Source organism: Neoarius graeffei, chromosome 2 (assembly GCF_027579695.1).
Source record: "Neoarius graeffei isolate fNeoGra1 chromosome 2, fNeoGra1.pri, whole genome shotgun sequence".
Taxonomy (NCBI): domain Eukaryota; kingdom Metazoa; phylum Chordata; class Actinopteri; order Siluriformes; family Ariidae; genus Neoarius; species Neoarius graeffei.
Window position 1 is genome coordinate 125369869 of NC_083570.1, and position 14110 is coordinate 125383978.

General features: G+C 42.2%; 1 protein-coding gene across 3 annotated transcripts in view; it reads left to right on the top strand.

The window, feature by feature from the left end:
* Positions 1-14110, top strand: part of LOC132882260 (NACHT, LRR and PYD domains-containing protein 3-like) — a 61375-nt gene that overhangs the window by 21717 nt on the left and 25548 nt on the right. For 2 of the 3 annotated variants that reach the window (XM_060915535.1, XM_060915536.1), the window contains one exon: positions 1860-2033. The exons of the other annotated variant lie outside the window; for it this stretch is intronic. In XM_060915535.1, coding sequence (XP_060771518.1) covers positions 1860-2033 — 174 coding nt within the window. The remainder of the gene's footprint in view (positions 1-1859; positions 2034-14110) is intronic. 3 annotated transcript variants of the gene reach the window in all.

Here is a 14110-nt window from a genome sequence, read left to right on the forward strand (position 1 = left end):
GGATTGTTATTAATATCAACTAATAATATTGTGATGAGAAAGCTGAACTGTTAACATCAGTTGCACTGTCTTGTTTGTATTGTAACACTAAATTAATTAATTTCACAGCAACATAAAATGGAAATTGTCAACTGAAATTACAACACAACAGTGATGATATATCACAAATTGTAACTTAAGTGACAAAATGACAATTTCAATTCAACATGAACTGATTTTCTTTAACCATACATGCACAATAAAGACAAATATGAACTTGCAGTGATGCTACTACCAATGACTGCTGTCATGCTACAGAGGTTACAGTTCATCACGCTGCTCAAGTCAATGTGATGGCTGTGACTGAACACGGTCAGTGAGTGCCTTATAGTTCGGTTCATATCACGTATCGTATTACGGCAGGAACAAGCAGCAGTATCATCCATGACCTTACGCTTAAAGCTCGGCAAAGGAAAAACTTGACAGCAAGCTAATTAGCATGTTAGCGGCTACAGTCGGTACTCGGCATGTTAAAAGTGGGTCAATGTTGTAACGACATAACGCTACTGTACAAGCAATGCTTATTTAACGGTAACAAACTTAAGCCCTAGATGTTGAAATTCCTCTCTTATTCGTTCGTTAATTTATCACACAGTCTTACCTCAGTCAACTTCTTCCCTCCTTCTGTGAAAATTCAACGTCTCAGATGCGGACACAAGTAGGCAGGGGATGCATTTGATTAAGTCTCCTGATTGGTTGGTGATAGATTGGTGGGCGGGGGATGCATTTGATTGTCTCCTGATTGGTTGGTGATAGATTGGTGGGCGGGGGATGTGTTTGATTAAGTCTCCTGATTGGCTGGTGATAGATTGGTGTCATTATAGTGGGTCGGAGCGGTTCATGCCAGGCTCGAGTCCGCGGAAACACTTCAAGAGCTACAGTAACACTGACAGCCAGGTTCTATCCTCACGGTTTTATAGGCAATATCATGCTTCCTTTTGTAAAGGGGCGGCAGAAATTAAACGGGGGCGGGAATCACAGAAAGGGGGGCGGCCCTCACCTCTAAAACCCCTCATGGAGAACCCTTAACTGTATTGCGAGGCTATCACCATGGTGACGATGCTCCGAGACATGAGACGTAAGCAGCAGGAGTTAAAAAAAAAGAACCCTGCGACAGAGGGGGAAAGCTGTAGTGGGCCTATCGGAAGACATGTAATATGAACGCCAATCAGATATACTGCAGTGTATTTCTGTATAATCTTCCAATTTCTTTCCTCATCCCCCAAGATCGACTGGGAAAGCCTCCGAGATCGACCAGTCGATCGCGATCGATGGGTTGGTGACCTCTGCCATACAGGATAGGGTCGCCATCTTACCATGTGGGAACCATGTGATATACTATAATTTAATACGCGCGAAATGATTGGACGATATAAGAAGATTAGCCAATCGGTTCCCACCTTTTATCTAGTCACATGTACACAGCCTCAGCAACCAAACGGCGCACAAGTAACAGCGTTCCTTATCAAGTAAGTCCAACGAGAAAGCTCGAACAATTACGGGAAAATTGCATTTGGCCGAAAAACAGCCGATTCAGACGTCATTACAAGCGATGATTTCGATCGGCAATCGGTTACTAATGAAAACCCTGTTAAACACAGATGAGTCAGGTTTCTTTTTTCTCTTTTCCTTAAACCAGTAAAACCTTTACACCTCTTGTAGACTCGATGTCAAGTATAATCAAAAATAGCTTTAATAACTGGTCAGAGTTAATAATATCTTGTGATTGGACAAGAGAAGGGAGACAGTCCATCATCAGACACATCTTTAAAGTCAGTATTAAATCTGTTGATGAAGTGTGTGTCATTGTGTCTCTGCAGGTTGAAGCAGTGTGGTGTCTCAGATGAAGGCTGTGCTGCTCTGAGTTCAGCTCTGAGATCAAACCACTCACACCTGAGACACCTGAATCTGTCCGATAATAATCTGGGAGACTCAGGAGTGAAGCGTCTCTGTGCTGGACTGGAGAATCCTCACTGTAAACTGGAGATACTGTGGTAAGATCATCTCTCTGAGAGTCACATGACCTGCTCCTCAGTAAGACCCATTCTCTAATAGTGAGACTGAAGCAGAGGTTTTAGCTTCATCATCAGTGTCCTGAGGAGGAAGATTGTTTCTGTTCACTGCACACTGATGATTTGTCACAGAGTCTTTGGGTCAGATGGACGTATGTGAGAAGCTGCAGCACAAAACGGGACTTGATCCGACTGCGATGTGTCTGAACTCACTGTGAAATTTACTACAACACTGTAACGAATCCCACAAACTGCACCTGAGACTCAAACTAACTGCCCTCTGTGTGAGCAGCAGTGACATGGTGGAAATGATCTCGGGAATATAAAATTTGAAAACTAAAATGAGACGTTAATGCCAAAGAATTGAAGGAAAAAATAGGCTTTTAAATAAAAAAAAAAATTAAATGGAGCCGACCATAGTAACCGTCTTTCTGCTGATTTTTGAATAATTCAAATAATCTAATACAGTAATAAATATAGCCACTAGCAGATATAAATTATTACTAATTTCATGGGAAGTGAAAAAGCTCAGCACATCTGGCTCTCTGTCTTCATGTCCCTCTGATGTACATTTTCTATTTACTGTAAATTTGACTCCCTAAATCTGTCGAACCTGATGAACCCGAGATGTAAATATTTTACACTCAGTTTTATAATTCAGGAATGTTTTAATTGGTAATAAATGATCAGTCAGTAATGTGGTTTAGAAAAGACACGAATGTTTATTCTCCTCAGAATGAACGCTTTAAGTTTGACATTAGCCGATCTTTGTTTGAATCCATGATGGTGCTTGTTTTTCACCGTGATTCAGACTTTTAGTTCCTTGATTCGACAATAATATAAATCTATAGTGTTTTATAAATGCACGCTGTAGACGCCGGAGAAACGAGTTTATTGCCCCTGTGTAGTGCACTATAAGTCTAGTAGAGACCCATCTGAGATTCAGTCTCTCTCTCTCTCTCTCTCTCTCTCTCTCTCTCTCTCTCGGATTAAAGTTCATGGTCACTCTGCTGTTCTCTGTTCAGCTTCAGCTGCTGATGGTTTAATATCCCACACAACAGATGAGAGAAATAAATATAACACTCAGTATTATCATTATTAATGACACTGTTAATTAGAATCAAAGTCCGAGTCCTTCCCGTGTCAGGACCTGGTCTTCCCAGGCAGTCTCCCGTCCCAGTACTAACCACGTCCTTAAGGTGCATTGGGCGGCGCCGATCTCCGCTTCTATAGCCCTCGGCCTCTCGCCTATACAGTTAGGGTTACAGTGGGGGGCGGGTCCTCTGGTACCCGCGAGAGTTTAACTCCCCACTCGTCAGTGGCGGAGCCAGACAGTTTTTCTCGGGGTGGCCAGACTGAGATCATTGTTCACACAGGGGTGGCACATAAACTGATCTCTTGTTGTTGTTGTTTTTCTGTGTGGCAAGTTGCTGTAGGTCTCGTGGTGTTTCTTGGTCACTCCCTCATTAATCTGGGCAGGCAGTGACTGCCATGTAGAATTACATCATGAAGACCTGCATAATAAGATTTTAAATGTATTACTAAGCTGATTATGGGTGGCATGGTGGTGTAGTGGTTAGCGCTGTTGCTTCACAGCAAGAAGGTCCGGGTTCAAGCCCCGGGGCCGGCGAGGGCCTTTCTGTGTGGAGTTTGCATGTTCTCCCCGTGTCCGCGTGGGTTTCCTCCGGGTGCTCCGGTTTCCCCCACAGTCCAAAGACATGCAGGTTAGGTTAACTGGTGACTCTAAATTGAGCGTAGGTGTGAATGTGAGTGTGAATGGTTGTCTGTGTCTATGTGTCAGCCCTGTGATGACCTGGCGACTTGTCCAGGGTGTACCCCGCCTTTCGCCCGTAGTCAGCTGGGATAGGATCCAGCTTGCCTGCGACCCTGTAGAACAGGATAAAGCGGCTACAGATAATGAGATGAGACTAAGCTGATTAAAAAAAAAACCTTAAACAGTTGTGAAAATTGTGCCTTTTTAATTGATGAAGCTCACACAATTAAAAAATGTACTGATATATAATAAATAAGAGAAGGTACTTATAGATATATAACAGAAGGCACTTCTGCAAAAGTTTAATTCTTGTGTTGCTGTGATTCGAAGCAAACTGATTTACAAATGATATTTACAAATCGCAGTATTGCAGAACACACTCCTGTCAATCAAACTTGTATTCTTGTGCTGCTGAAGCCAAACTGAGTTTTACAGAAGACACTCGTGTCAAACAAACTGACAAAAGTCGTATCCTCCGGTTCATGTGACTTAAAGCAAACCTATTTACAAATTCCTCCATGTCCGGGGACTCGGCTCGTTCGGACTCCGCACTCACAGCACCCAGGTTGCTCAGTCTTTCATCATCCATAGTTGATCTTCAGTCAGTTTTAATCAGCTTCAGCACTGAAAAGCTCCTTTCACAGGCAGCTGCACTCACAGGGATGGTGACTGCCATTTTACACAATCTAAAGACCTCATGAAACACCTCATGCTGGGGCTCAATGAATTTGGTCAGTTCAACTATTCTAGATGGTTTTTCTTGGCCTGCGTGGCTTTTCCTCTCCAGGATTCTTTTTAGCTGATGTAACTCGTGTCTCATGTCTTCAATATTGCTTCCATAGATGGATGCAAAGGGTAGCAGAGCTGCTTCATCACAAAATGTAGCGTTTATGGGATTCGGCGCCGGAACGCCCCTCATCACTTGACAGTTGGGTTGAGAAAACAGTGTGTTGATCTCACTGAGCATATGGTCAAGGACTGGGTAAAATAACCCTGTGCGAAAACCGTCCTTTTGCTCAGGACGCCCACCTAGCTGACTCATGACCGCATGTCCATCAAGCCTTTTGCCCAGTATTTTCTCTCTTTTGGGTGCAGGATCAGTCTTGATGTTGCCCTGTTCAGCTGTATGGAGAACTTCTTTCCACAGCTCTTCAAAGTATGTTTCAGCCCTGCAGTCTTGAAGAGTCTGTACAAGAGCTTGAACTAAATCAACAGCTAAACCTAAATCCAGATTAGGAGACTGCAAGGCATCCGAGAGGCATCTTGCCTCCCCAAAAAGCCCAGTCATTACAACTAGAAGCCCCACAAACTGGAGGTCCATTTGGCCAAGCAGGCCTCTTGCATCAACTGACCCATCACCATTCTTTTCTTCCACGGTTTCTTCTAAAACGCTGATAATTGCAGGCAGTCTATCAAGAACTGTTTGACAAGACTTATGTTGACAGGCCCACCGTGTGCCACTTAACTTTTGTAGCTCCCTTGGCGCCCCATTGTACATTTCTTTCCGTGTATTGAGCCATTTGGTGTGAACATAGGACCCAGATGTGAATGTGTCCAGTCTTTGCACAATAGAAGAGAAGCACTCTCCTTCTGGGATAGCTTTAACCGTGTCCACAAGAACTAGATTAAGGCAGTGGGCATTACAATGTACATAAAAGACCTGCTTTGCCACTTCCTTTACACGAGCCTGAACTCCAGAGTTCTTGCCGCTCGTGACGGATGCTCCATCGTAAGCTTGTCCGATCAAATTGTCCCTATATTCCAGCCCCTATTTTTCAAGGGTGTGTGTTATTTTGTTCGCCAACCCTGAAGCATTAAGATGCTCTGCAGCTTCAAAGTGCAAAAAGCTCTCTTTTACAGCTCCCCTGTAGTAATACCTAAGAAGAAGAAGAGAAATTTGTTCTCTCTTTTTTACATCTTTGGTTTCATCTGCCATCAGAGCAGACTTGACTTTCCTTGACCTCACTGATGATGGTGGAGCGCACCATTTCTGCAAATGTGTCCTACATTTCATTTTGGATTTGGTGGCTTGTATATTGAGCATGAACAGCTTTCAGTTTCTTTTTCACAGCTGTGTTGTGGTTACTAAGAACCTCTAATATAGTGAGGAAGTTTCCCTTGTTGCCTGAATCCACTGTCTCTCTCTGTGACCCCTTTGTGCTGTTTGGTGTTGCAGTTAACAGTAAAACTTCAGCTACACTTTTAATAGAATCACAGTTTTCCTGTATCTGTTGTGTTTGCTCTTGTGACAGTTTAGTCATCAAATATGTCTTGTTTTGTGTGTGGGCCTCCATCTCAAGATTTTTCCAGGCTAGCATAACATTTGTGTGCGCTTCATACTTGGCATGGGACGCAAAGCCTCCATCTTTGAACGTTGCCTATTTCCAGTTTTTATCGCCCCTATCAGAAGTGAAAACTGATTCGGTGTTTGGAAGGCCAAAGTGCCTGCAGGCATCACAATAAACACAATCCTGGCACTGAGAATATTCAATTCATGTGTGATGGGAATACCACGAGGCCTGAAAGTGCATATCCTGGACCAATTTAGTGTGTTTTTTTTCATGAAAGTATGTCCCTTTACACACTCATCCAGAAGGGTAATGTTGCACAAGGCCATCTGTCTACAGCAGAAAAAAATAAAATAACAAAACGCATCTGGAAAAATCCCAAGGGAGTCTGGAGCCAGATTCGTGACGTCACGTGCGGATCCGCCAGCAGGCTGAGAGAGCTCGCATGGGTTCAGTGCACAGTCTGTGTAGACCAAGTTTAAGCTTGCGATTTTGCACTGAAATATGGAATTGTCGCCGGAGCTTCTAAACCCATGGATTCATGCATCAATGCTCATCTATCTATTGTTACATAAATCATATTTTTTCTAATTACTATTATGTATTTATACATTTCTTCATTTAGAAGAGTACTGGCTACTGTAGGAGAAAGATTTCATAAGCTCAGGGTCTCCGCAGATCCTTAAAAAGTATTCAAAAGTCTTAAATAAAATATACAGTTTTTAAGGTTTTAAAACGTATTAAATTTCGGTAATTTTCGAAGAGTGGCATTAAATTTCATCTGGGTGGAATGAAAGAAAGTTATCGATGTCCGGAGAGACTATTTTTCATGCTATTTCACCAGCGCACGTCCCTGTCTAACCAGACAGTTAAAGAAGCGTGTGCCTATAGGACAGGCATCACACACTATTTAGGTGGCAGTGTTTCCCTGTAGGCCTGTATGCACGCCGTAGAAATAGACATACATGTCAACCCCTCACGGCTCTCACCTGTACTCCCTGGTAAAGAAATCCATAATTTCCATCCCAAATCCATAGTAATATTTCATGCATAATAAAAATGTATCAGATCTTGCCTAATATATGCACTGGTTTATTTCTGTACATCCATATGTACTGTTAACACTCAATTAAACAACAGTCAGTGTTTTCTTAACCCTATATCAGTTCAACAAAATTTACTGTCTCTTCTCACATCATCCAATAATTTGGGGTTCACTTGGCACATTGTTGTATTCTTCCCTACCAATTACCTACTAAATTATTTATGCCTTGTGATCTGACACAGAACACTTTTTTGTTTTGGCCTTAACATAAATATGATGAATTATCATGTGTAACTAAAATCACCTGTGTTCAAAGTGGAAATAAATGTCAATGAGGAGTTCATCCACAGGAATCGACAACTCTTACTCCAGCAGCAACACAAAGATTTGCTAAGTGGCAAATACATCCGATGTTGAAGATGTTGGGCTGTTTCTCTCGGATTCTTGTCAGCACAGAGTTCTTTCTCCCAATCATGACGCTGCAATCGTCACTGGCAAAGCCAACACAATTTGTCCAAGGAATGTCCTGCTTCCTGAAAAAATATCAAAATTTTCAATTTATATCAAACTTTTAAAAAAATATTTCAGACATCATCAATACGAAAGGAAATATTAATTCCACATAATTACAAATGTTTTAAAACAAATTACATGCAACTTATATTAAAAGGAATATTTCAGACATAATTAACACAAAAGAGATATTTATTTCTCATAAATAACATACTTAAATGATATGCAACTTTTTAACATGTATACTTCAGACATTAATCATACAAAGGAGATAATTGTGCATAACAGAGTTAAAGAATTTATTTTTATTCATATATTAAAGCCTATTTACAAATACATAATCACATCAGGCATTTAATTTTTTTCTCATCTCTTGATTTTAAATGATCATCTCATTTATTAGTACTACGATCATCATGCATCTTTAAAACAAAGTTATATTTCAGAAATTATTCATACAAATAGAAATGTATTTATTCTATATTCATTAAAATGGACATAACATACTTACTGTAATACTTCATCCAAAGTTTTGAAAACTGACTCCGCTGTACCAATGTTACACACTGGCATGTCCAAAATTCTGGATCGAATTCGGGAAGAAAGCGACCTCCAGTTTTAGATGTTTTGAGTTTTTTCTTCGGTGGTGCCGACATCGTGACCTCTTGACCTGTCTATTGTTACGCTACATGTGCTGTTATTTCCCGCTCGGTGTGCAGGAAAATCACAATTGCGCATGTTCAGACATTCGGAATGGCTTGTTGGTACTAGCGGAAGTACCGGTTGAGTAATTCTAAATGTAGAAAATGGCGGCTCCCATGCATTTTCGTATTTCATGACAATTTTTTTGATGGTAATAAATCAAAATTTTAAGGTGAAAATGTAGAAAAATCCGTAGTTGAATACCACTACGCCCGTACCATTTTTAAAATGCCAAAATCCGTAGGGAATACAGGAAATCCGTAGGGGTTGACATGCATAATTTTATAGACGAAGAAGTGTTTGAGTGGCTATTTCAGACACGAGCCGCGGCAAGATGGGCAAATGCAGGCTTAACGATAACTGGCTCGAGGATGAAAAGTATAAGAGATGCACACATGCAAACTCCTCACCTTTCGGCGAAATTCGCCGTTTTGGTCCCAAAATAGGTCACTTGTGTGAATCGTGTAGATCCGAAGAGTTTTTTTTTTGGGGGGGGGTAGGCAGGCTACAACGTTACTGTTGCCAAACATTTCACTTACAAGGTTACAGCCAATCGAGATAAACAGTAACGCGCGTCGTTTCCATTGGAGTTCTGATCAAGCTGGTGCGCAACCCACTGCTGGTTGCCAGTCCTCGCTTACGAATATTCCACAGATTCAGACCGCAAAGTCACCTTTTTATAGAGAGAGCTGGCAACCTCATCTCGCGACTGGATCTGAACATACCAGTGGAACAGTTTCCAGCGCGCTCGGGGGTGAATAACTGGAAAAGTCGTTGGATTTTGTTGCTGTTACGTGTTGAGTTAAGTCTTTTACAGTGCCAGAAATGTGTACATAAATGTAACTATGTCTAATATGTTTTAACATGCGTGCTGAAATCAAGTTTAAGACATAACGTTAGCTAGCTCCATAAGACGGCTACAGATGTAAATACCAGCTGCTATAGCTTACTGTCGCCAGATATGAGGGAGATGAAAACGAACACATGATCAGCTCAGTGGCGTGGTATAGAGAAATTCCCTCTTCACAATGGATGGTTTTCAAATAGTTTTTTTTTTTCGAGAGCTAGAAAGCCGACAGGGTGTTTTTCTCCTAAAAATAAGCACCAAGCGTCTTTTCAAATCCCCATGACAACCGCTTGTTCTAGCTTGCTCTGGCTGTAGAGCGCAAGCAATGCAGGGTTTCCCATACACAGACCAGTGTGTTGCGCAGCGCCACACAATCAGACTCGCGATTTAAAAAAAAAAAAAAAATCCCAATCAAAGCATTAATCTCTGCCTCGCGCACATGACGGAGCGCGCGAGAGAGCGCATATGACGGAGCGCGCGAGAGAGCGCATATGACGGAGCGCGCGAGAGAGCGCATATGACGGAGCGCGCGAGAGAGCGCATATGACGGAGTGCGCGAGACAAAGAGCATCCTGATTGGGTTACTCAGCAAAATAAGCCAATCAGCCTTCAGTGTGGGCGGGCTTCTCTTTTCTCGAGGACCGAAGTTTTCAGTTGAGTCAGTGCGGCCTACAGGATCGGCATGGCAGAGAGAGCGCGCGCCCCAAAAAACCAAAATACAAAACCCACTTCAGCTCAGATTACACAAAAGAGTCTCCCTGCCTGATAGTCTCCCTGCCTGATAGTCTCCCTGCCTGATAGTCTCCCTGCCTGATAGTCTCCGTCTAATAATCTCCCTAGCTGATAATCTCCCTGTCTGATAATCTCCCTGTCTGATAATCTCCCTGCCTGATAGTCTCCCTGCCTGATAGTCTCCCTGCCTGATAGTCTCCCTGCCTGATAGTCTCCCTGCCTGATAGTCTCCCTGCCTGATAATATCCCTAGTTGATAGTCTCCCTGCCTGATAGTCTCCCTGCCTGATAATATCCCTAGTTGATAGTCTCCCTGCCTGATAAGGGTCAACAATAATGACAGTTTCGCACGATGTACTGTTTGCAGCAGTGGTTTCAGCATTGCCCATGGTGGCTTAAATGATTGTAAAGGACATGTTGAGGTGAGGAGTGTCATTTCATGTGCATTATATTTAGGTCTACAACAGGCTTTCATGAAAAGACCAAACTTACTGAAGATTTCCATAAAGTAACAATGTATGAATATACATCATATATATCACATATGTCATATACAAGTGTGTATCTTTTATAAATGAGGTTAGCTTATCTAATGTAGTATGTTGGGGAGAATCATAGTATCGTATCTATATTTCTGATAAAATTTTAGGTATGATACCGTGTATAATTCTCCTACTTGTTGCTCATTTCATAGGGGGACGGGGGGAATTGCTGGCATGTGCCGCGCGGGAGTGTCTGCCCAAATTTTTTAGGCCGAGATGAACTTGTAGTTTTTTATTTTAAAAAAAATCCAATATGTAATGCCCATTGTACATGCCTGTTCTTTAATTCAAAATCACCATCTCGATCTTCAAATTGACCGTATGGTATATGTGGTATGGTATATTACACAACATCCTGTCCAGATAAAACCTAGTTAGTACACACAACAGTTGAAAGGGAAATGATGAGTGATGTTGAATGTTGCCTGCTTAATACTGGTTGCAATTTTTTTTGTAACGTAGACTACGAAATGTACTTTTGCGCGCGTGCCGTGTGTCCGTGCGCCCTTCTCACCTTTTTCACCCCTGACCAGTTTGCATGCCTGGAGATGAGAGAAAGTCTTTATTGTCATCGTCACTTTTCCAAAGGTACAATGAAACTGAAGGTGCTGTTGACTCATAATGAGTTATAGAAAGAAAAAAGGGAGAACAAATAAAGTATAAAAATAAATAGTGAAGTATACAGAGTTGCACTGGTAAAAGGGTATAAACAGAATATAAACAGAAATCTATTGTATGGTTCTATATGGACACGGATTGCACTGAAAATAGTCTAAACAGAATTGTTTTGGTTCTGTATGTACACAGATTACACTGATAAGAAAATATATACACACACATGCATATATATTTTGCACAGATTGCACATTTGAGTTTAAAGCCATGATTGCTTTGGGATAAAAACTGTTTTTAGGCGGTTTGTCCTGCTTTTCATTGCTCTGTATCTCTTGCCTGATGGCAAAAGCTGGGAGAGACAATGACCGGGGTGTGAAGAGTCTTTTGAAATGTCCGTTGCTTTCCTGCGGCATCTGGAGGTGTAAATCTGTTCCAGGGTGGGGAGGGGGCAGCCTATTGTTTTCTCTGCTGCCCTAACGACCCTGTGGAGCGCCGCCTTCTCTGAGGATGTGCAGCTGCCGTACCAAACACACGGTCCGTACGTGAGCACACTCTCTATGGAGCAGTGATAGAAGGCCCGGAGCAGATTTTGGGGGAGACAGTTGTTTCTGAGGATTCTCAGAAAGTACAGTCTCTGCTGCGCCTTCTTCAGCAGCTCCTTGGTGTTGGCACTCCAGGTTAGGTAGTTCTCCAGCTCAATGCCGAGAAACCTGAACACCAGGACCCTCTCCACACAGACCCCGTTGATGATGAGTGGCTGGATGTCAGCTTTGTTTTTTCCTAAAGTCAATAACCAGCTCCTTTGTTTTGGTGGTATTGAGGAGCAGATTGTGGACTTTGTAGCACTCTGACAGCCGCTCCACCTCGTCCCTGTATGCTAGCTCACCCTCCTCGCCCGAGATGAGTCCGACCACGGTCGTGTCATCTGTGAACTTTACAATCTTGTTGCTGAGGTGGGTGGAGACACAGTCACACGTGTAGAGGGTGTAAAGGAGTGGGCTTAAGTACACAACCCTGTGGCGAGCCGGTGTTCAGGCTGAGAGCAGTGGAGGTGTGGGAACCCAGCCTGACCCTCTGGGAGGGTTACAATAGCGGCTGGTTACAAAAAACGACGGAGTACGAAGCGCGGTGCAGACTGTTAAAAAAAAAAATTAAAGCATTAAATTGGGGACAATGGGCTGTAAAGCCCTTGGCGCACATATGAAAGGGGAGAAGCACAAGCGCTATACCGACAGTCAGACAACAACTGTCCCCATTCGGATGTTTGCGGCACCGGTATCTACTGCAAATGCAGACACTAACGTTACGCCCGCTTTGGTGTCTTCGGGACCCCGTACAAGTAATGCCTTCAGTACATTCTCCCCAACTCCTACAGTGTTTTCCCCAGAACAAATTACAGCCCTAAATTCTGGCCTGATAATACACAGACAATCGAGCGCCGATGGCACGAAGCGAAACTGGGGGGGGGGGGGGGCATCTTCCCCTCGAGGCATTTACTGAAAATCGATGCTCTCAGGTGCATTTTCAGCGTCTCTGAGAGGGTTTAGATCCATGATTATAGGACAGATTTTCCCAGTGTTTCACTGATTTCTGACCTAAATAGTATTAATGTAAACACATTTGAAATTTCACCTTAAAGTTCAACATGCAGGTTAAACTGTTTTGTTATAGATTACTGAGGTCTATGATCGACTGAAAATCTACGGGGATTCCTTAATTACCTATGGTCAAGTAGCGCTGTAACAAAAATGTGCATGAAAATATGACCAGTGGTTTGCTCCATCTTATGCAACCCAATGAAGAGAATCGATCATCATGACCTCCTGTTGATCACAAAGGGATCTGAACCTCAGAACTGCCACCGTAAAATAAGTTGCTGTATTACTATAACTGTAATGATTTAGAATGTTTCTGATGCAATTACCGTAATATATGTATAACTAGGATACACTGGATAGAAAAGTAAGGCAAGTGCATATTATAAAGTTTACATTTTGGCACTTTATTAAATGGACTAGATTAAGATTAAAACATTTAAAGGAAAAGAAAACTTAATTCACACATTTAAGTTTGCAGAAAGGTTATGCACTTAAACACATTCATGAAGAGAATTTGTTAATAAGTGTCAAATGCAGCATAATTTCGAATAATAATGATAAGCGTATTTGGCAGTGTGAGGTCACTGTGAGCCTTTAACAGAAGAATAATCCGGAGCCTTCTTTTGTTAAATGGATCCCAGTAACATCACACTGCCAAAACTGCTTATGATTTATTATTTGAAATGATGCTGTATTTGACACATTTGGACAACTTCGCTTTGTGAGAGTGTTTATAAATACATAATCTTTCTGCAAACCCAAACTAATGGATTAAGTTTTCTACTCCTTTTAAAGCAGATTAATTCTCCTTGGCTTTTGCTTGGCCCAATGTTGGGCAGCCCTCTCATAGTCCATCTCGCTGTCATCCATGCTGATGTGGATCAAATTGTCCAGCGAGTCTTCTCCTCACTTATTAAAATCAGTCGGCTTTGTCCGTCTGGTGGGGGACAACATCGGCAGCCAATGAGATCGCTTATAACGAATCGGAAAATTCCGGGATGTCTGACGTTTTCTTTCGATATTCTTATTGGACGGTTTGAACACGTGATCTTGACACAGCCGACAGATTACAGTTTGTTTACATCATACCACGCGGACATATTACTTTGACAGAATCAACACAAACATTGGAAAAAAGACAGCTTGTTGAACACAAATATCGATCGATATGTAAATGGATCTGTTATTTGCTCTCCTATGTATCGAGTTAATTGTGGGTAGGAAATTTAACGTATCGGTATAAATCTAAGCGTATCGGATTTTAACTAAAGTGACTAAGTGTATTGGCAGGCAGAGCAAGCGGATCGGGCCCGATACACTAAAACGCTTTGGGGAAAACCATGTACTACACTGAAGGCTGAAATGCTGTGGGTTTTGCGAACGGTTAGCCGACACACTCCTATA